The following is a 23,371-nucleotide window of genomic DNA, read 5'->3' on the forward strand; positions in this document are numbered from 1 at the left end:
CCCCACATTTCCTTCCTTCCTGGAGATCCAACTGCCATCTTGATCTATAGGCAAAACACATTCTGACGTGTCTGAATGGTAAGTCCTCCCCATCCTTTCTCCAACCCAATTTGGCCACCTGGTGTTCAGCTTTCTGTGTTGCAGGGGATGCCCCAGCAAGGATTAAAATTGCCCTTTGCTCTGACCCTCTCCTTGGGACACCCTAGTAGAGTCAGTTGTCCTGTATAAGGTCTGGTCCTTTTTCAGATCAGTGGGATGCCCTGACTGAAATCGTGACCACAAGTTGGAGCTCTGTTCCCTTTGGTGGGCCACCCCTTTGGAAACCAGCAGCCAGACTTTCCCACTATGAGCACACCCCCTCTATTTCAGATTCTGTATGTGTATTCTTTGGACCTGCCCTTGGGCTGTATTCTTAAAAATGGGAACACATTTGACCCCCAAGTTTTAAGGAAAAATGTCTCATCTTTTAATATAATGTTTCCTGGCCTCAATACAAACTCCCAGATCAAGAGGTGTGGACATTCATGGAAACCTTTCTTATAATTTACTTTCCAGCTTGACCTCTTTTGCTGGAACTCCTCTAGATGGTCAGAGTTCCCACATATTCAGACCTTTATGGCTTTGTCCCCCAAATCCCAACCTTCGCAAAACATGCAGAATGTGTCTTGCTTGGTTTCATGGCTCATCTGACACTGCAGACCTTCTAGATGACCTCTCTTTTACTCCACCATCTTTCCCCTCCCCTGAAGGCACATGGACTCAAACCACCCACATTAGATTTCCCTATAGGTGTCCTAGGTAAAAATTGCCAATGGAGAACAAACTGATGGATTTTAGTAGACACAGATGCAACATAGTTGATATTTAAAGCAAACTACAGTTTGTTGGTTTAACTAAAATAGATCCGTCTTTAGAGTTATCGACATTAAATATAAAACTTCTATTGTACCAGGGTTTACTAAAGGTTAAATGAGCTCATGTTATCTCTGTTGCAATTTGTTAGCAAAAAAAAAATGGCTTAAAATAATGGTTAATTTTGTCTGTCTCAAAGTTCTCATGGGTAATTGTTAAGATAGCTTTCAAAATCTTTGGTAACCTGAAACTTTGAGGTTTTGCTAAGTTAAATGATAAATTGGGTTGGATTCATTGGAAATCTAAGTCTTTTCCAAGTAAGATAATATACTGAAACATTAATTACTAAACATAAGGTTGATCTACTTTTGACTTCTTATTTCAGAGAAACTAAAGATACTTGGATGTATTGGAAAATGTGCTTTGTGCCTTACTGAAAATTTGTACTATGATAAATGTATGTTCCTAAAAATTATGAAATGTATTCAAAAATCTACCTAGTGTAATATGCTAGTGTACAATCCTAATGTAATAGACAGTTCACAGTTGGTTACTACTTACTTTTCAGTGGAGACGAAGGTTTCTAAGAGTTAAACTCCTGCTAAATGTCATTAAGACTGATGGAGATGATAAGGAAAGCAACTCTGTAGGTGGGAAAGCAGGAGATGTATAAGGAGGATAGAAGGAATGTGAATACATTTGTGTTGAGGGAAGAAGACAATTTTGTCCTAAAATGAGGTGGGTTATTTAGAGAGAAAAGGCTTAGGACAAAATCGGAATGCAAAAGAAAGTTGTAGGTTTGTGAATGGAAATCTTTAGAAAAGAATTTTATGTGTGGTCAGGACAGACTAAGATTGAAATGAGTGGATTTTAAAAATACACTGGTGAGGCACTTGGTTGGCTCAGTCGGTTAAGTGTCCGACTTAGGTCGTGATCAGGTCAAGATCTCATGGCTCGTGGTTTCTAGCCCCGTGTTGGGTTCTGTGCTGACAGCTCAGAGCCTGGAGCCTGCTTCAGATTTCCGTCTCCCTCTCTTTCTCTGCCCCTCCCCCGCTCACACTCTGTGTGTGTGTGTCTCTCTCTCTCAAAAATAAATAAACATTAAAATTAATAAATAAAATATTTTAAAAAACATACACTGGTATAAGATTGAAACTCTTTACCCTCTGTTCAAAAGACAATGTTTTCTTGGATTGTTGGTCTGCTCTTGATAAGAAAATGTAAACAAAGGGGTTTATTTATCTGTGCAGAAAACCAAAGCTTCTATGCTTTGTCTTTATCAGGCCTTTACTTAAGACAGTTAAAACCTCTCAATGTTAAAGGAGCTAAGTTTTGGTAAGAATTGTGTGGCTTCCTGGAGAATCTCTTATTGCCACCTTCATTATGTGTAAGTAATCCTATTTAGGCATGTGCTTTTAAAATTTCTAAGGTTTTTGAGGCGCCTGGGTGGCTCAGTTGGTTGAGTGACGTCGGCTCAGGGCATAACTTCTCAGCTCAGGAGTATGAACCCTGCATTGGGCTCACTGCTGTCCCTCTCTCTCTGCCCCTGCCCCACTTGCACTCTCTCTCAAAAATAAACATTATTATTTTTTTTAATTTTCTAAGGTTGTTAACAAACTTCCCTGAGATTTTAATTATAAATGAAGTCCTTTTTTTTTTTTTTTGACTAATTAGTCTTGTTTATTTGGTATCTTATGTTCTGGTATAAGGTCATTGCTTGATATTCTGATTATTGAGGTGTTATGTGTCACAGAAATAACCAGATTTCCATGTCTGATGCTTTTGCAAATGAGTTTTGTCATCAAGGAAAGTCATGAAAAGGACTTTTTTTTTTTTTTAAATTAATACAGGTATTTGATGTCTTTAAGATCATAAAATTGAACTGGTGAGAATTTCCAGAACTAGCAAAAAAGCTGCAACCAAACAATTAGAATTGGTAATGTGGGTCTGAATGAATTGAGAAAGATGATTATAGTTTTTGTGACTCTTGGTTGAAACATTACAGGTTCTATAATGTTCGCTCTTCTAGATTGAGAAAATTTTCTGTTAAAATATCTGTGACTGGTCAGAGAGAAGATGGCGGTGTAAGAGGACGCTGGGCTCACCGCGTCCTGCTGATCACTTAGATTCCACCTACACCTGCCTAAATAACCCAGAAAACTGCCAGAAGACTAGCAGAACGGAGTCTCCAGAGCCAAGCGCAGATGAGAGGCCCATGGAAGAGGGTAGGAAGGGCGGAGAGGCAGTACACGCTCCACGGACTGGCGGGAGGGAGCCGGGGCAGAGGGGCAGCCCGCTGGCCAAGCAGAGACCCCAAGTCTGGCTTGCAAAAGCGAAGGGGCCGGATGGAATGTGTTCAGACAGCAAGCGGGACTTAACATCTGGAAGGTTATAAGTTAACAGCTCTGCTCAGAAAGCGGGAAGGCTGGAGGACAAAGGGAGGGAGAGTTGTTGAGCCCCCAGACGACAGAGCTCAGTTTGGTGGGGAACAAAGGCGCTCACCAGCACCATCTCCCTCGCCCATCCCCCAGCCAAAATCTCAAAGGGAACCAGTTCCTCCCAGGGAACTTGCTTGCACCGCGCAAACACCCAGCATTGTGCTTCTGTGGATCCATCCCTCTGGCAGCGGGTCTGACTCTCTCCCGGGGCTACAGGGCCCCTCCCGAAGAGGATCACCCAAGGATAAGTGAGCTGAGTCTGCCCGTCCCACCCCTGTGCACCTTGCCAATCGACTCCAGCTAATACCTCAGATCCCCAGCACCAAAGCCTGGCAGTGTGCTAGTAGCCCAGACAGGCCACGCCACCCCACAGTGAACCCCGCTCCTAGGAGGGGGGAAGAGAAGGCACACACCAGTCTGACTGTGGCCCCAGAGGTGGGCTGGAGGCAGACATCAGGTCTGGCTGGGGGCAGACATCAGGTCTGACTGTGGCCCCCCCCACCAACGTAAGTTATTCAAGACAGCACAGGGGAGGTGCCCTGCAGTTCAGCACCACTCCAGGGACTATCCAAAATGACAAAACGGAAGAATTCCCCTCAAAAGAATCTCCAGGAAATAACAACAGCTAACGAACTGATCAAAAAGGATTTAAATAATATAACAGAAAGTGAATTTAGAATAATAGTCATAAAATTAATCGCTCAGCTTGAAAACAGTATAGAGGACAGCAGAAAATCTATTGCTACAGAGATCAAGGGACTAAGGAACAGTCAGAAGGAGCTAAAAAATGCTATAAACGAGCTGCAAAATCAAATGGAGACAACCATGGCACAGATTGAAGAGGCAGAGGAGAGAATAGGTGATCTAGAAGATAAAATTATGGAAAAAGAGGAAACTGAGAAAAAGATTAAAAATTCCAGGAGTATGAGGGGAAAATTAGAGAACACTAAGTGATGCACTAAAGAGAAATAATCTACACATAATTGGTATTCCAGAGGAGGAAGAGAGAGGGAAATGTGCTGAAGCTATACTTGAATAAATCATACCTGAGAACTTCCCTGATCTGGGGAAGGAAAAAGGCATTGAAATCCAAGAGGCACAGAGAACTCCCTTTAGACGTAACTTGAATCGATCTTCTGCATGACATATCATAGTGAAACTGGCAAAATACAAGGATAAGGAGGAAATTCTGAAAGCAGCTAGGGATAAACGTGCTCTAACATGTAAAGGGAGACCTATAAGACTCGTGACCGATTCTCTACTGAAACTTGGCAGGCCAGAAAGGAATGGCAGGAAATCTTCCATGTGATGAACAGAAAAAATATGCAGCCGAGAATCCTTTATCCAGCAAATCTGTCATTTAGAATAGAAGGAGAGATAAAGGTCTTCCCAAACAAACAAAAGCTGAAGGAATTCATCACCACTAAACCAGCCCTACAAGAGATCCTAAAGGGGATCCTGTGAGACAAAGTACCAGAGACATCGCTACAAGCATGAAACCTACAGACATCACAATGACTCTAAACCCATATCTTTCTATAATAACACTGAACGTAAATGGACTAAATGTGCCAACCAAAAGACATAGGGTATCAGAATGGATAAAAAAACAAGACCCGTCTATTTGCTGTCTACAAGAGACTCATTTTAGACTGGAGGACACCTTCAGATTGAAAGTGAGGGGATGGAGAACTATCTATCATGCTACTGGAAGTAAAAAAAAAGCTGTAGTAGCCATACTTAGACAAACTAGACTTTAAATTAAAGACTGTAACAAGAGATGAAGAAGGGCATTATATAATAATTACAGGGTCTATCCATCAGGAAGAGCTAACAATTATAAATGTCTGTGCACCAAATACGGGAGCCCCTAAATATATAAAACAATTACTCACAAACATAAGCAACCTTATTGATAAGAATGTGGTAATTGCAGGGGAATTTAACACTCCACTTACAGAAATGGATAGATCATCTAGACACACAGTCAATAAAGAAACAAGGGCCCTGAATGATACATTGGATCAGATGGACTTGACAGATGTATTTAGAACTCTGCATCCCAAAGCAACAGAATATACTTTCTTCTCGAGTGCACATGGAACATTCTCCAAGATAGATCACATACTGGGTCACAAAAAAACCCTTCATAAGTATACAAGAATTGAGATCATACCATGCATACTTTCAGACCACAATGCTATGAAGCTTGAAATCAACCACAGGAAAAAGTCTGGAAAGCCTCCAAAAGCATGGAGGTTAAAGAACACCCTACTAAAGAATGAATGGGTCAACCAGGCAATTAGAGAAGAAATTAAAAAATATATGGAAACAAACGAAAATGAAAATACAACAATCCAAACGCTTTGGGATACAGCGAAGGCAGTCCTGAGAGGAAAATACATTGTAATCCAGGCCTATCTCAAGAAACAAGAAAAAGCCCAAATACAAAATCTAACAGCACACATAAAGGAAATAGAAGCAGAACAGCAAAGACACCCCAACCCCAGCAGAAGAAGAGCAATAATAAAGATTAGAGCAGAAATAAACAATATAGAATCTAAAAAACTGTAGAGCAGATCAATGAAACCAAGAGTTGGTTTTTTGAGAAAATAAACAAAATTAACAAACCTCTAGCCAGGCTTCTCAAAAAGAAAAGGGAGATGACCCAAATAGATAAAATCATGAATGAAAATGGAATTATTACAACCAATCCCTCAGAGATACAAACAATTATCAGGGAATACTATGAAAAACTATATGCCAACAAACTGGACAACCTGGAAGAAATGGACAAATTCCTAAACACCCACACACTTCCAAAACTCAATCAGGAGGCAATAGAAAGCTTGAACAGACCCATATCCAGCGAAGAAATTGAATCAGTAATCAAAAATCTCCTGACAAATAAGAGTCCAGGACCAGATGGCTTCCCAGGGGAGTTCTACCAGACGTTTAAAGCAGAAATGATACCTATCCTTCTCAAGCTATTCCAAAAAATAGAAAGGGAAGGAAAACTTCCAGACTCATTCTATGAAGCCAGTATTACTTTGATTCCTAAACCAGATAGAGACCCAGTAAAAAAAGAGAACTACAGGCCAATATCCCTGATGAATATGGATGCAAAAATTCTCAATAAGGTACTAGCAAATCGAATTCAACAGCATACAAAAAGAATTATTCACCATGATCAAGTGGGATCCATTCCTGGGAGGAAGGGCTGGTTCAACATTCGCAAATCAATCAACATGATACATCACATTAATAAAAGAAAAGATAAGAACCATAGGATCCTGTCAATCGATGCAGAAAAGGCCTTTGACAAAATTCAGCAACTTTTCTTAATAAAAACCCTCGAGAAAGTCGGGATAGAAGGAACATACTTAAACATCACAAAAGCCATTTCTGAAAAGCCCACAGCTAACATCATCCTCAATGGGGAAAAACTGAGAGCTTTTTCCCTGAGATCAGGAACATGACAGGGGTGCCCACTCTCACCGCTGTTGTTTAACATAGTGTTGGAAGTTCTAGCATCAGCAATCAAACAACAAAAGGAAATCAAAGGCATCCAAATTGGCAAAGATGAAGTCAAGCTTTCGCTTTTTGCAGATGACATGATATTATACATGGAAAATCCGATAGACTCCACCAAAAGTCTGCTAGAACTGATACATGAATTTAGCAAAGTCGCAGGATACAAAATCAATGTACAGAAATCAGGTGCATTCTTATACACTAACAATGAAGCAACAGAAAGACAAATGAAGAAACTGATCCCATTCACAATTGCACCAAGAAGCATAAAATACCTAGGGATAAATCTAAACAAAGATGTAAAAGATCGGTATGCTGAAAACTATAGAAAGCTTATGAAGGACATGGAAGAAGATATTAAGAAATGGAAAAACATTCCGTGCTCATGGGTTGGAAGAATAAATATTGTCAAAATGTCAATACTACCCAAAGCTATCTACACATTCAATGCAATCCCAATCAAAATTGCACCAGCATTCTTCTCGAAGCTAGAACAAGCAATCCTAAAATTCATATGGAACCACAAAAGGCCTCGAATAGCCAAAGTAATTTTGAAGAAGAAGACCAAAGCAGGAGGCTTCACAATCCCAGACTTTAGCCTCTACTACAAAGCTGTCATCATCAAGACAGCATGGCATTGGCACAAAAACAGACACATAGACCAATGGAATAGAATAGAAACCCCAGAACTAGACCCACAAAGGTATGGCCAACTCATCTTTGACAAAGCAGGACAGAACATCCAATGGAAAAAGGACAGTCTCTTTAACAAATGGTGCTGGGAGAACTGGACAGCAACATGCAGAAGGTTGAAACTAGACCACTTTCTCACACCATTCACAAAAATAAACTCAAAATGGATAAAGGACCTGAATGTGAGACAGGAAACCATCAAAACCCTAGAGGAGAAAGCAGGAAAAGACCTCTCTGACCTCAGCCGCAGCAATTTCTTACTTGACACGTCCCCAAAGGCAAGGGAATTAAAAGCAAAAATGAACTACTGGGACCTTATGAAGATAAAAAGCTTCTGCACAGCAAAGGAAACAACCAACAAAACTAAAAGGCAACCAACAGAATGCGAAAAGATATTTGCAAATGACATATCGGACAAAGGGCTAGTATCCAAAATCTATAAAGAGCTCACCAAACTCCACACCTGAAAAACAAATAACCCAGTGAAGAAATGGGCAGAAAACATGAATAGACACTTCTCTAAAGAAGACATCCGGATGGCAAATAGGCACATGAAAAGATGCTCAATGTCATTCCTCATCAGGGAAATAGAAATCCAAACCACACTGAGATATCACCTCACGCCAGTCAGAGTGGCCAAAATGAACAAATCAGGAGGCTATAGATGCTGGAGAGGATGTGGAGAAACAGTCTTGCACTCTTGCACTGTTGGTGGGAATGCAAACTGGTGCAGCCACTCTGGAAAACAGTGTGGAGGTTCCTCAAAAAATTAAAAATAGACCTACCCTATGACCCAGCAGTAGCACTGATAAGAATTTACCCAAGGGATACAGGAGTTCTGATGCACAGGGGCACTTGTACCCCAATGTTTATAGCGGCACTCTCAACAATAGCCAAATTATGGAAAGAGCCTAAATGTCCATCAACTGATGAATGGATAAAAAATTGTGGTTTATATACACAATGGAGCACTACATGGCAATGAGAAAGAATGAAATATGGCCCTTTGTAGCAACATGAATGGAAGTGGAGAGTGTTATGCTAAGTGAAATAAGCCATACAGAGAAAGACAGATACCATATGTTTTCACTCTTTTTTGGATCCTGAGAAACTTAACAGAAACCCATGGGGGAGGGGTAGGAAAAAAAAAAGAGGTTAGAGTGGGAGAGAGACAAAGCATAAGAGACTCTTAAAAACTGAGAACAAACTGAGGGTTGATGGGGGGAGGGAGGGAGGGGAGGGTGGGTGATGGGTATTGAGGAGGGCACCTGTCGGGAAAAGCACTGGGTGTTGTATGGAAACCAATTTGACAATAAATTTCATATATTGAAAAAAAATAAAATAAAAATTAAATAAAATATGTATGACTTACAGAAATGTGATTAAATATCCTTTTTGTGAACAAATTGAAACATATTTTACTTTTCTCCCTAGTTGAACCCTCTGATATTCAGAAATTCTTAGTGAGTATTCTTTCCTCCATGGCAATTGTAATTATTTGCATAAGTTCAATGAGAATCTGTTCTCCTTGCAACAGGACACCATTGGAAATATTGGCTATATTACCAGGGCTTTGACTGAAATATCATGTTTGAGAGAGACATGCCTAGATTCAGATATGACCAGACAGCTCTAAGGAACTATGGTTGACTTTATGGAGCCAATGAAGCTCCTTGGAAATGTTGGCCTGATACCTTTCTTACAGTTCCCAGCAGTGTTACCAGGTGAGTAAAGAATATCACTTTCTGGCAGGTGCAGGAAACTGAGGATATTTTGGGAACCTCGAGAAGAGAAATTCAGCCAAATCTCCAGGTATTGCAGGCATGTCTGATGGCAAGTATTTGGCTTGACTTCTGACCTCGAGAGTCTATTAAAAGTTCAATCTAGAGATTCCTTTTGAAAAGTTCCAGCAAAACAGGTTTTAAAGAATCCATATGGTCAATCACTATTCTTACTAAGCTTATGTAAATAATTAGGCCAAGTTTGTTGAAATTGGACTTGTTTTTCAAATGAATCAGTCTTGATTTGAAATGAGGATGATTTTAGAGAGAACAATTGTGTTTCAATAACACACCTTTGTGGATGTTAAATTCAATTTCTGATTGTCTTTGAATGTTTGTTGTTTGCTTAAGCTAGACAAGGCTTAAGTAGCCTTCAGAGAATTTGCCACAATAGCTCATGTATAGACAATCTTCGTTCTTGATAATAACAGAACCCCATGGACATATGATTATTTGAACAGCTATAAAATGGGATGGACTGCCCAACAGCTGTATAACTCAGATATCACCTTGGCCAATTCTGTGTGGCTGAAATGACAAAATTGTTCCTCAAAAGCTGGAATGTACCCCACTCCATAAGGTTAATTATGGGCTTATGATAGAAATAGTGGATGGCCCCACTTTCCTTATGATTAAATAGAGGATACACTTGGGGATGCCCATATCCCCAGAGAAGTCTTCTCCCACTTGCCAGTGATTCCTCATAATTAGGATATTTGTTAAGGTTAGACATCAGACAAAAAGGGCTTCTTGGTGGTGTCATCCCTTAGCTGTATTTGTCTTAGGAACGGCCTCTGTTGATGCAAAGTTACAAATAGAGTTTTTTGCCAAACCTTTAACCTTTCACCAAGCCCAACACGTAGTCACCTACAAATTCAAAAGGTGGCCCTCTAAAACCAAATGGCCCTTGATATCCTGACTGTAGCTCAAGGAGGAAACTCTAGTAAAGCAGTGTTAGTTATATACTCTAGATTCCCACAAAATTGTGACAGGGATACTAAAAGACATGAATACTCAAATTGGCATTTTAAATTATCTCTCTCCTTTACTTGGTTAAACTTCTGGACTGGAGGAAGATTTTTGTCAACCACCAAAGGTCTTTTATTCGGGCTATTCTTTCTCATAATAGTAATAATCTTACTGTCTTTTCTGAAGTCTCTCTGCCTGGTTCCAAGATTCCTTCACTGTCATATATTCAAGCTGACAGATGATCCTTTCTTAATCAGGGAGATTCATGCATGCTGTCTACCTTGGATTTGGCTGCCTCTGTCCTTTGTAATTCTTACATATAAATTCCCAACTGACCAATGTTGACCCAAAGGTAGGGATATCTCTATGCCCTTCATTGAGCAGGAAGAAGCTACTGAAGATGAGACCTCCTCCCACATGCCAAAGATCTGTCATTATTGATCTGTCAGGGGTGGGGCAATGTCAGGGCTGTTTTTAGGCAATAGGCTTGAGCAATGGAAACCTGAGCAAGGCAAAAAGGCCCATAGTGACCACCAAGCTAAATACAAGCAGGCTCATTAAGTGACCCACCTTGAAATGGCCACAGGCCCTAAATGACCAATGAGCTACTTACAACCAGGCACAGTTCCTAAGATTACCAAAAAAGGGAAAATCCCATATGCCCCCATACTCCCTTAGTCCACTCTATAACTGTGACCCCTTACCACTGCCTTGTGGCAGATAGCAGGCACTGCCTTGCTGTCCCTGCCTGGTGCCCCCTTGCAGTATATTCAATAAGCTTTATCTCTTTTGTTTTGCCTTGAGTGAATTCTTTCACTGCCCATGCTGCTGGCCCCCACCTGATCGGAGTGCCCCACACCATCCATGTTGTTCCCAATGGCAAGATCTTATTTTCTATGGCTGAGTAATATTCCATTGTGTGTATGTATGTATACATATATATATATATGTGTGTGTGTGTGTGTGTGTGTGTGTGTGTGTGTATCTCACATCTTCTTTATCCATTCATGTATTGATAGACACTGATGCTTCCATATTTTGGTTATTGTAAATAATGCTGCAATAACCATAGTGTTGCATATATCTTTTTTGAATTAGTGTTTTTGTTTTCTTTGGATAAATAGCCAGTAGTGAAATTACTAGATCATATGGTGTTTCTTGGTGTCAAATTTAGACATTCTTTTTTTTTAAGTTTATTTATTTATTTTTGAGAGAGAGAGAGAGTGCACAAGTTGGGGGAGGGGCAGAGAGAGATGAGAGAGAGAATCCCAAGCAGGCTCCATGCTGTCAGTGAGAGCCCAATGCAGGATTCAATCTCACAAATCGTGAGATCATGACCTGAGCCAAAATCAAGAGTCAGATGCTCAACCAACTGAGCCATCCAGGCACCCCCATGTGGTGTTTCTATTTCTAATTTTTTTTGAGGAAACTCCGTACTGTTTTCCACAGTGGCTACACCAATTTGCATTCGCATCAACAGTGCTCAAGGTTTCGTTTTTCTCCAAATCCTCACCAACACGTGTTGTTTCTTATGTTTTTTATTTTAGCCTTTCTGACAGGTGTGAAGTGATATTTCTTGGTGGTTTTGATTTGCATTTCCCTGATGATGAGTAATGTTATGCATCTTCTCATGTGTCTGTTGGCCATCTGTATGATTTTTTGAAGAAATGTCTATTAAAGTCCTCTGCTCATTTTTTAATCAGATTGTTTGGTTTTTTGGTGTTGAACTGTGTAAGTTCTTTATATATTTTGGATATTAATCCCCTGTTAAATATGTCATTTGCAAATATCTTCTCCCATTCAGTATATTGCCTATTTTTTAAAATATTTTTTTAAAGTTTATTTATTTTAAGAGAGAGAGAGAGAGAGAGAGAGAGCAAGTGGGGGAGGGGAAGAGAGAGAGGGAGACAGAGGATCCCAAGCAGGCTCCGTGCTGTCAGCACAGAGCCAGATGTGAGGCTCGAACTCACAAACTGTGAGATCATGACCTGAGCTGAAAACAAGAGTTGGGTGGTTAACCAACTGAGCCACCTAGGCCCCCCTATTGCTTATTTGTTTTGTTTGTGGTTTCCTTTGCTGTGCAAAGCTTTTTATTTTGGTGCAGTCCCAACAGTTTATGTTTGCTCTTATTGCCCTTGCCTGAGGAGACACATCTAGAAAAATGTTTCTACAGCTAGTGCTAAAGAAATTACTGCCTATGTTTTCTTCTAAGAGTTTTATGGTTGCAGCTCTCACATTTAGCTCCTAATCCATTTTAAGTTTGTGTGTGTGTGTGTGTGTGTGTGTGTGTGATGTAAGAAAGTGGTTCAGTTTCATTCTTTTCCATGTAGCTTTCCAGTTTTCTAGCACCATTTGTTGAAGAGGCTGTCTTTTTCCCAATGCATATTCTTACCTCCTTTGTCATAGATTTGTTAACCATGTAAGTGTGGGTTTATTTATGAACTCTCTATTCTATTCAATTGACCTATGTGTCTATTTTTATTCTAGTACCACATATTGTCTTGATTACTATAGTTGTGTAATATATCTTGAAATCTGGGAATGTGATACTTCTAGCTTTGTTCTTCTTTCTCAAGATAACTTTGGCTCTTCGGGGTCTTTGGTGGTTCCATACAAATTTTAGGATTATTTTTTCTGGTTTTGTGAACAGTGCTGTTGGTATTTTGATAGGGATTGCATTAAATCTGTAGATTGCTTTGGGTAGTATAGACATTTTAACATTGGTTCTCCCAACCCATGAACATGAAATATATTTCCATTTGCTTGTGTCATCTTCAGTTTCTTTCATTAGTATTTTATAGTTTTTGAAGTATAGGTCTTTCACTTCCTTGATTAAGTTTTTTTTTTTTTTTAAGACACATTTATTCAGCATCATGATGAGACTATTACATTTAGCAATCAACAGCATGGGTGCAAAAAAAAATCTACATTAAAACCCTTTGTTGGCATGCTTTACACTTTCCACGAACAGAAACTAAAATAATATCTTACACAATTAGTCACAAATACAGTCCTCAAGTTTTTTGCCCATACACATGAGTATTGTCTAAAACATGTCTTTGTAGGAGCTAGGCCCTGCCACTACTGTGCGTGGCTGAGTTCACAAATCTGTTGTAACCTGTAGCTTCCCTGTCACTTCTCTGGATCTTCTCTCCTGCTAACCTTTGTTTTCTGGCAGTGATTAAAACCTTCTGCCATTTCCATAGCTACTGCTGCTGCTGCTGAAACCTCCATAGCCACCTTGGTTTCATGGTTTAGCAAAGTATTGGCCTCTACCACCATAGGGGCTAAAGCTTCTGCCTCCAAAATTTCCTCCTTTCATGGGTCCAAAATATGAAGGTTGATTGTTGTAATTGCCAAAATCATTATAGCTTTTCCACCACCTCCAAAGTTGCTTCCATCCACCAAATCTGTTATAGCCATCCCCACGGCCACCACATCCACCACCACCTGAACTGCCACCAAAGCCACTTTGCCCACTGAAGTTTCCTCCACGACCAAAGTTGTCATTCCCACCAAAACCACCTCCAATTTCCAGAAAGAACCACTTTGACCTCTTTGGCTGGATGAACAACTGGCCATTTCTTGCTTAGATAGGACTTTCCTTACTTCACAGTTGTGGCCATTCACAGTATGGCATTTTTGAATGACAGTCTTGTCTAGATCATGGTCATCAAATGTTACAAAAGCAAAGCCTCTCTTTTTGCCACTGCCTCGGTCAGTCATGATTTCAATCACTTCAGTTTCCCCATACTTTTCAAAATAATCTCTTAGATGATGTTCTTCAGTGTCTTCTTTAATGCCACCGACATCTTTTTCACAGTTAAGTGGGCACCAGGTCTTTGAGAATCTTCTCTTGAAACAGCCCTCTTGGGCACAACTCTTCCATCCACCTTGTGTGACCCTGCATTCATGGCTGCATCCACCTCCTCCACAGTAGCACATGTGACAAACCCAAAGTCTCTGGAGTGCTTGGTGTTTGGATCCCTTGTTACCACAGTGTGTGAGCATTCCCCATTGCTCAAAATGACTCCTTAGACTCTCATGGGTTGTCTCAAAGCTCAAAACTCTGATGAAGGCTCTTTGGGAGACTGACTTAGACATGCTGGTGGTGGGAGGGGAGACTTTAACGATGCTTCCTCGGCGCTGTCCATCAGCAGAAAGTCCTTGATTAAGTCTTTACCTAGACGTTTTATTCTTTTTGATGCAATTGTAAGTGGGACTGTTTCCTTAATTTCTCTTTCTGCTACTTCAGTATTAGAGTATAGATATGCTGCAGATTTCTGCCTATCAATTTTGTATCCTGCTATTTTACTGAATTCATTTAGCAGTTCTGGTAGTTTTTTGGTGGAGTCTTTGGGTTTTCTCTATACAGTATCATGCCATCAGCAAATATAATCATAGTTATTTTAAGTTCCAGTTTGATAATGTCAACATCCCTGCCATGTCTGATTCTGATGCTTGCTCTATCTCTTCAAATTGTGTTTTTTGCCTTTCAGTGTGCCTTACAATTTTTCTTGATAGTTTGACAGGATGTACCAGGTTAAAAAAAAAAACAAAACCTGCTGTACTGTGGTGCCTTTAGTAATGTGGTGAAAAAGTGTGGCAGTAGGGGAAGCGTTCTATAGTCCTGTGATTAGGTCTCAATCTTGGTGAACCTATTTCTCTGGATTTTGAAATTTACAAGTATTTTTGTGTTTTTTTCTCCCAGCTTAGGTGGGACAGGATGGCTAGAGTGGGCTGGAGTTGGATATTTTCCATCTTGCAATTCAGTTAGGCTCTGGTTAACTAGTTAGGCTCTGGTTAACAGTTACCGCTGAAGGCAGACCTTGTTCTTAACACAGTGCTCTGGTATATTTCAAATTGGTTCCTTTTCATCTCCTCCTACCAGAAGCACAAAGAGATTTTTTCCCAATATTTACAGTGAGAACTGTAATATGTAGATCTCAGTGAGAACTGAGATATGTAGAGCTCCTGGAGGTATAACTCACAAAAGTATAGTGGCCTTTGTATGTCTGAGTTCTTCTGGAGTTTTTAACTCTCGTATTTGTCCATGTTGAGCCTCTAACAATTTGTCAGTTGCAGATTGGGTTTCCAATCCTGGAAGTTTCTCATGGTGGTTTCCATTTGAGTCTCTGCTCCCTGTATTTACCTGTAGGTCTCTCCAATCTTGGGAACAGCGGGTTGCTGTCCAAGAAGAGTTGGATCCAAGAAGAGTAATTGATTCTTCAGTCTTTTAAGGTTTTTACTTCTTGCTGGGACAGAGCAGAGACTTCCAGTCTCCTAACATGCAGAACCAGAACCTAGAAGTCTTTACTATTTTTTTTTTTTTAAGTGAGCCAGAATGAGAGAGAGCTCATGAGCAGGAGAGAGGCAGAGGGAGAGGGAGAGAGAGACTCTAAGCAGGCTCCACACCCAGAGAGGAGCCCGATGTGGGGCTCAGTCTCATGGCTGTGAGATCATGACCTGAGCTGAAATTAAGAGTCAGATACTCAATTGACTAAGCCAGCCAGGTGCCCCTAGTAGACATCTTCTATGTACTTATCACTGTTTTAGGAGCACTGTATTAAAGGACAACAGCAAATAAGACAATGACCCTGATCTTAGAGAAGTTAAAATTTGTCAGGAGAGACAGGTGGTGTTTTTTTTTTTTTTAATTTTTTTTTTAACGTTTTATTTATTTTTGAGACAGAGAGAGACAGAGCATGAACGGGGGAGGCGCAGAGAGAGAGGGAGACACAGAATCGGAAGCAGGCTCCAGGCTCTGAGCCATCAGCCCAGAGCCCGACGCGGGGCTTGAACTCACGGACCGCGAGATCGTGACCTGAGTTGAAGTCGGCCGCTTAACCGACTGAGCCACCCAGGCGCCCCCGACAGGTGGTGTTTTTTAAAAAATTTAAATCACATCATTCTCACAACACACACACACACACACACACACACACACACACACACAGAAGGTGGCAATGTGAGGTGATAGGTATGTTAATTGGCTTGACTGCAGTAATTATTTCATAATGCATATATATCAAAGCATGACATTGTATACTTTAAATATATACACTTTTTATTTGTCAATTATACCTCAATAAAGCTAGAAAAAATAAATCATATTATATTTTAAAGATAATTTTATGGGAAAATACAAATCCTCTATGAATTCCATTTTAGTGTTTTAGATTTTAAACTCTTCTGGCTGGCTCAGTCAGAAGAATATGCAACTCTTGATCTCAGGGTTGTGAGTTTGAGCCCCACGTTGCATGTAGGGATTACTTAAAAAAATAAACTCTTTTTCTGAAGCCTCTTATTTTTTTTTTTTAATTTTTTTTAACGTTTATTTATTTTTGAGACAGAGAGAGATAGAGCATGAATGGGGGAGGGGCAGGGAGAGAGGGAGACACAGAATCGGAAGCAGGCTCCAGGCTCTGAGCCATCAGCCCAGAGCCCGACGCGGGGCTCGAACTCACGGACCGCGAGATTGTGACCCGGGCTGAAGTCGGACGCCCAACCGACTGAGCCACCCAGGCGCCCCAACCTCTTATTTTTTTTTAATGCATTCAATACTGAGATCTCAATACAGTTTTCCAGACATTTAAATACAAAAACCCCTGTCATAAGTGAAGGCCAGGGTGAAAAATGGCTTATTTACTAAAATAATGAAGTTTGCTTATAGGTAAAAGCAGTATAGGAAAGTAGACAATTTTTTTGAGAAATTGTCCATGAATCATATCTTTTCTTCCTAATTTGAAAAATACAGAAATTACTGAGAGGACTGAGAAAACTGAAACTTAAAAGCTTAAGTTACAGGAAACTGAAACCTAACCAAGCCTAACCAGCTTGTTCCGCTTCTGTACAATTGCTTGGCGTGCCCGTGTATTCCTGATCAATCATTGTTGCTTGGCGTGCCCGTGTATTCCTGATCAATCATTGAGATACCCGTACCCCCAGTTGTGGTCTGACCTAAAGGCAGGAACCAATCGAATACTGCTAAGTGTCCAACTTTAAACATCAACCAATTGCAGCTCTGTAACTGTGGAAAATCCCTGATTTCCCCATGACTTGTTTGTACCCGTCTATAAAAGGGCTGTAAAAACCTCTCTCGGGGCCTCTTAGCGTCACCGGCAACGAGTGCGCAGAGGTCCAGGTTCGAACCTGCAATAAATGACCCTTGCTGCTTAGCTTTGACTCTGGACTCTGGTGGTTCGTTTTTGGGGTCTCTTGGACTCTGGGCGTTTCACTGGGGGCTCGTCCAGGATAGCCCCCCAAACCCACCAGACCCCAAGTCAACAGGTCATTTCTGAGACCGATCGGTAAGTGAGCCGGCTCTGTCTGTTTCTGTTTGTCTGTTCGTTTCTGGCTCTCCAGCGCAGGATCTGTATCAGTGACTGACCTAGCCCTGGCGGACGCGCTATAGGGCAGTCAGTCAGGACCAGTAGGAGACGTCCTCTGGCACCCGTCTGGGGCACCATTTTGGCCCATAAGAACTCTTTGTTCGGGTTACGGACACCCGCCCTGTATCTGGTCTCTTCTCCAAGGCACTTTCTGTTTGCCGCCGCGCTTGCGATTTAACTTGTCTCCTCTCCTCTGCAGGTATATCCAGCTCGCTCCCGGAACATAAACTAACTTGGCCCATTTATTTTTTCCTATACAGACTATGGGACAGAACCAGAGTACACCTCTCTCCCTTCTTCTAGCTAATTTCAAGGATGTCCAGGCTAGAGGCCATAACCTAAGCCTGGACATCCGCTGGTCGAGACTCATCACTTTCTGCCGGTCTGAGTGGCCCACTTTCGGGGTGGGCTGGCCTACTGAGGGCACTTTTTGTTTGCCTATAGTTGCCAAGGTCAGGGCCAAAACCCTCCTGCCAGGAGAAGAGGGCCACCCAGACCAGGTTCCCTACATCCTTGTCTGGCAAGATCTTGTTGAAAACCCTCCACCCTGGATGTCCCCCTTTCTTTCCTCAGGGTCCTGTAAGATTCTCGCGGCCCGCTCCACTGACCCAACCAAGCCACGAACCCCCTCAGCACCCCTAAGTCCCATATTGCCCGATAGTCAGGACCTACTATCCCTGGACCCTCCATCCTATCTTCCCCCTCCCCTTGCACCCCAGGCCCTGCCTGCAGCGGCCGCCCCACCAGTTGCCCCGCTGGTTGCCCCTCAAGGGGAACTGGGGGGGCGGGAAGCAGCAGCTGTGCCAGAACTAGGGAGGCTACAGGCAGCAGCCTCGACAAGCCCTATTGAAAATGAAACCAACCGTGAAGGGCCAGCCGGCCGAACTCGAGGGCGCAACCAGCGTGAGCCAAGCTCTCGCCTCCCCGACTCCAGTATTGGCCCTTCTCCACCAGTGACCTATATAATTAGAAAACCCCAAATGCTCGGTTTTCTGATAACCCTAGAAATCTTATAGCCCTCCTAGAGAGCATAATGTTCACCCACCAGCCTACCTGGGATGACTGCCAACAGCTTTTGCGAATCCTGTTCACCACGGAAGAAAGGGAGAGAATTCAACTTGAAGCGCGGAAGCTGGTCCCCGGGGAAGATGGTCGACCCACTGTTAACCCTGACCTCATTAATGCTGCGTTTCCCCTGACTCGGCCTAATTGGGACTACAACACGGCAGAAGGTAGGGGACGACTGCTCATATATCGCCAGACTCTAATGGCGGGTCTCCGGGCTGCAGCACGCAAGCCCACCAATTTGGCCAAGGTGTACTCGGTAATACAAGGTAAGACAGAGAGCCCTGCCAACTTTTTAGAAAGATTAATGGAAGCCTTTAGGCAGTACACTCCCATGGACCCTGAGGCCCCTGAAAATCAGGCCGCTGTTATAATGTCTTTTGTAAACCAGGCTGCCCCTGACATCAAAAAGAAACTCCAAAAATTAGAGGATTTAGAAGGAAAACAGATCCAGGATTTACTCCGCATTGCTCAGCGGGTATATAATAATTGGGACGCTCCAGAGGATAAGCAGCTCAAAGCTACCAGGGAAATGACTAAAGTCTTAGCCGCCATAGTTCAGAAAAATCAAGGGCCCACAGGAGAACAGAAAACTCGCCCCCCTAGGCGCCCCCTAGACAAAGACCAATGCGCCTACTGTAAAGAAAAAGGATTCATGACTGTCCCAAAAAAGAAGCAACTGCGCTCGGGGTCAGAGCCATGGCAAACCAAAGCGGCCCCCATCCTATTTACCCAGAACTCAGAATAGGGGAGATGGGGTTCAGACCCCCTCCCCGAGCCCAGGGTAATCCTACAAGTGGAGGGGACCCCTGTGCAATTCCTCGTGGACACAGGAGCACAGCATTCAGTACTCACTAGCCCTCATGGAACAAGGGAAGACCTACAGGACCGGCCGTTACCTGATGCTGAGGTCACCTGGTTCACTGATGGAAGCAGCTTCGTCCATCAAGGACAGAGGTATGCGGGGGCAGCAGTGACATCTGAGACTGAAGTGATATGGGCAGAGGCTCTGCCCCCAGGGACTTCTGCCCAAAGGGCAGAACTAATTGCATTGACCCAAGCATTAAGAATGGGGCGGGACCGCAAAGTGACTATATACAGACAGCCGGTATGCCTTTGCCACAGCCCACATACATGGGGCAATATACCGTGAGAGGGGACTACTCACTGCTGAAGGCAAAGACATCAAAAATAAAGATGAAATTCTGGCCCTATTGACCGCTATTTGGGCCCCTAAGAAACTGGCCATAGTACATTGCCCAGGTCACCAAAAAATAACTGATCCAATCTCTCAAGGAAATAATCTAGCTGACCAAACTGCACGCCAGGTAGCGCAAAAACCCATCCAAGTACTACCTGCGCAGCTACCAGACCCAGGGCCCCAAGATTTACCCCCACAGCCTGAATACTCAGAAGATGATCTTATCTGGATGCGCAAGCTCCCCATGACCCAAGTTACAGATGGATGGTGGAGGGACTCCAGAGACCGCCTTATCCTTCCCGAAAAATTGGGCCACGCAATCCTGACAAAAATACACCACTCTACCCATTTGGGGCCCCGAAGACTTCAGGATCTCCTCAGACAATCCAAACTGGTATTAAGAAACATCTCTGACCAGACGGAAAGGGTTGTGACAGCCTGTACTGCAACTCCAAAACGCGCACCCACATGCCACAGCCCAAGGCCACTGAAAAAGAGGAACCATACCAGGAGCCCACTAGGAAGTGGACTTCACCGAGGTAAAGCCCGGCAAATACGGCTATAAATACTTACTAGTGTTCGTAGACACTTTTTCAGGATGGACTGAAGCCTTTCCAACCAAGAAGGAAATGGCGCAGATAGTAGCCAAAAAGATCCTAGAAGAAATCCTGCCCAGGTATGGTTTTCCAGTCATGATAGGGTCAGACAATGGACCTGCATTCGTCTCTAAGGTAAGTCAGGGATTGGCTTCCGTACTTGGGGCAGATTGGAAATTACATTGTGCCTACCAGCCCCAAAGCTCAGGACAAGTAGAAAGAATGAATAGAACATTAAAAGAGACCCTTACTAAATTGACTATGGAGACTGGTGCTAATTGGGTAGAGTTACTCCCCTATGCTCTGTACAGGGTTCGCAACTCCCCATACAAGTTGGGCCTTACACCCCATGAAATCATGTTTGGCAGACTCACACCTATCATACCTAATCTTAAGTCAAACCTCATTCAATTAGACCAAGATAACAGCCTCTTGTCTTCTCTCAGGGCTCTACAGTGGGTTCATGAGGCCGTGTGGCCTAAACTAAAAGAAGTGTATGAGACGGGGCCCCCTCCCACTCCTCATCAGTATCATCCAGGAGACTGGGTCCTCGTCAAGCGACACCGGCAGAACCTTGAACCCAGGTGGAAAGGACCTTACCAAATCATCCTGACGACTCCCACCGCCATCAAGGTAGATAACCTCCCCACCTGGATACACCACACCCACGTGAAGCCTGTCGACCCGCTGTCTGACCTCGTGGGACACACTGATAAAAATACTACTTGGACTGTAGACCGGAGTAAGAAAAACCCCCTCAAACTAACCTTGCACCGTGCCTCCCCTAAACATGTACAGGATAGTGACCCTTGTCCTACTAGCCCTCAACCTCAAACTCCTGGAGGGAGGACTAAATGCCCCCGTTGACAAACAGAAATTGTACGAAGCTCTGTATGGAAGGCCCTGTGATTGCAGAGGTGGTGTAGTTAGAACCCTTACCCTGCCACATGGTAACACACTAGTAGCCAGCTCTGTAGGAAGGGGTGGTCACTATCAGTGAAGATACACTCAAACCCAAGACTGTGGGACCACAATTGCTCACTTAACCCAGACCTATGACATCACAGGACTCCAAAAACAGCAGTGGTTATGTGTTGAAAAACCTAAGCCCCTGCCCCCCAACAGCAGAATGCCCTTGCTCTACTTTCCAGGAGTCGATGCATAGCTCTTGTTATGACTCCTATCAATAATGTATAGGGCCAGACAACTCCACTACCTACTTTACAGCTATCCTACAGAGTAACAGGGCAGCAAAAGCTACTGATAATAATATGCAACTTCAAGCTGGCTGCCGTGGCTCAGTTGGAGAAGCCGTCTGCTGGATAACCTAGCCTACACTTATCTACCTCATAATTGGACTGGAGTATGTATCCTGGCCACCTTACTGCCAGATATTGACTTAGTTGCAGGAAAAACCCCCATGCCCATCCCTAGTCTAGATTTTGCAACTGGCAGATCCAAACGAGCTGTGGCTGTTATCCCCCTCCTGGCAGGCCTAGGAATTACAGGCGCATTAACTACCGGGACAGCAGGATTAGGAGTCTCCATACACTCCTATCTGCGACTCTCTCGGCAACTAATTAACAATGTTGAGGACTTGTCAGGGACAATCCAGGATCTGCAAGATCAGCTAGATTCCCTAGCAGAAGTGGTGTTACAGAATAGAAGAGGGTTAGATCTACTAACCGCAGAACAAGGCGGCATATGCTTAGCCCTACAGGAAAAATGTTGCTTTTATGCCAATAAATCAGGAATAGTTCGGACCAAAATTAAACAGCTCCAAGAGGATCTCGCATGCCGACGAAAAGAACTAGCCGAAAACCCACTGTGGTCAGCACTCCACAGGTTTCTCCCTTACCTTCTTCCCCTTTTGGGCCCCCTACTATGCCTCCTCCTCCTTTTTACCTTCGGCCCTATTATAATCAACAAAATAATGAACTTTATCAGGGACAGACTAAACACCATTCAGGTTATGGTCCTTAGGCCACAGTATCAGCTCCTGACATGGAAAGCGGGCTTGATTAGGTAACACTGTAGGACCCAAGATTGGTTCCTCAGGTACTTGAGAAAGGGGGGAATGAGAGGCCTGAGAAAACTGAAACTTAAAAGCTTAAGTTATGGGAAACTGAAACCTAACCAAGCCTAACCAGCTTGTTCTGCTTCTGTACAATTGGTTGGCGCGCCCGTGTATTCCTGATCAATCATTGAGATACCTGTACCCCCAGTTGTGGTCTGACCTAAAGGCAGGAACCAATTGAATACTGCTAAGTGTCCAACTTTAAACATCAACCAATCGCAGCTCTGTAACTGTGGAAAATCCCTGATTTCCCCATGACTTGTTTGTACCCGTCTATAAAAGGGCTGTAAAAACCTCTCTCGGGGCCTCTTAGCATCACCGGCAACGAGTGCGCAGAGGTCCAGGTTCGAACCTGCAATAAATGACCCTTGCTGCTTAGCTTTGACTCTGGACTCTGGTGGTTCGTTTTTGGGGTCTCTTGGACTCTGGGCGTTTCATTACAAAGAATAGTATAACAAACACCTGATGGGGAAATATAATTAAAAACAAAAATCTCCCAACCCAATAAACCTCTCCACAAAGGTAGAAGAGAAAGAGAATAGTTTTTATCATTTGCATAAAAATTAAACTAGAACTTGATATTCATTACAGGTATTCTGCTAACAAATTACACAGAAATAAATCTCACAGTTTTTATATAGCCAGGCAGATACAACCCACTGTATATATGTTCTCAAGATAAACAACAAAACTAGTTCTCAAGTAGGAGAATTTGAGAACATCATTTGTCACATATAGTTCCTCCTAAATTCACTTGGAATTTGGAGTAACCAT

General features: G+C 42.7%; 1 protein-coding gene and 1 pseudogene across 3 annotated transcripts; one reads left to right on the plus strand and one right to left on the minus strand.

Moving 5' to 3' along the window:
• Positions 1-13,164: 13,164 nt before the first annotated feature.
• On the minus strand, positions 13,165-15,639 carry LOC102962009 (annotated as a pseudogene).
• A 1,571-nt stretch (positions 15,640-17,210) lies between these two features.
• On the plus strand, positions 17,211-22,763 carry LOC107179058. Of its 3 annotated transcripts, none has more exons than XM_042992075.1 (2): positions 17,211-17,577; positions 18,675-22,763. In XM_042992075.1, the coding sequence occupies exon 2, from the start codon at positions 20,554-20,556 to the stop codon at positions 21,385-21,387; it is 834 nt and encodes a 277-aa protein (XP_042848009.1). In that variant the 5' UTR covers positions 17,211-17,577; positions 18,675-20,553; the 3' UTR covers positions 21,388-22,763. The 3 variants fall into 2 exon arrangements, with proteins under 3 accessions (XP_042848009.1, XP_042848010.1, XP_042848008.1); XM_042992074.1 differs by having other exon boundaries at positions 18,707-22,763.
• Positions 22,764-23,371: the final 608 nt, after the last annotated feature.

This window comes from Panthera tigris, chromosome B4 (assembly GCF_018350195.1).
Source record: "Panthera tigris isolate Pti1 chromosome B4, P.tigris_Pti1_mat1.1, whole genome shotgun sequence".
Classification (NCBI taxonomy): domain Eukaryota; kingdom Metazoa; phylum Chordata; class Mammalia; order Carnivora; family Felidae; genus Panthera; species Panthera tigris.

Coding starts and splice junctions, on each gene's coding strand:
- LOC107179058 (XM_042992075.1), top strand. CDS start 20,554: ATGGCGCAGATAGTAGCCAAAAAGATCCTAGAAGAAATCCTGCCCAGG.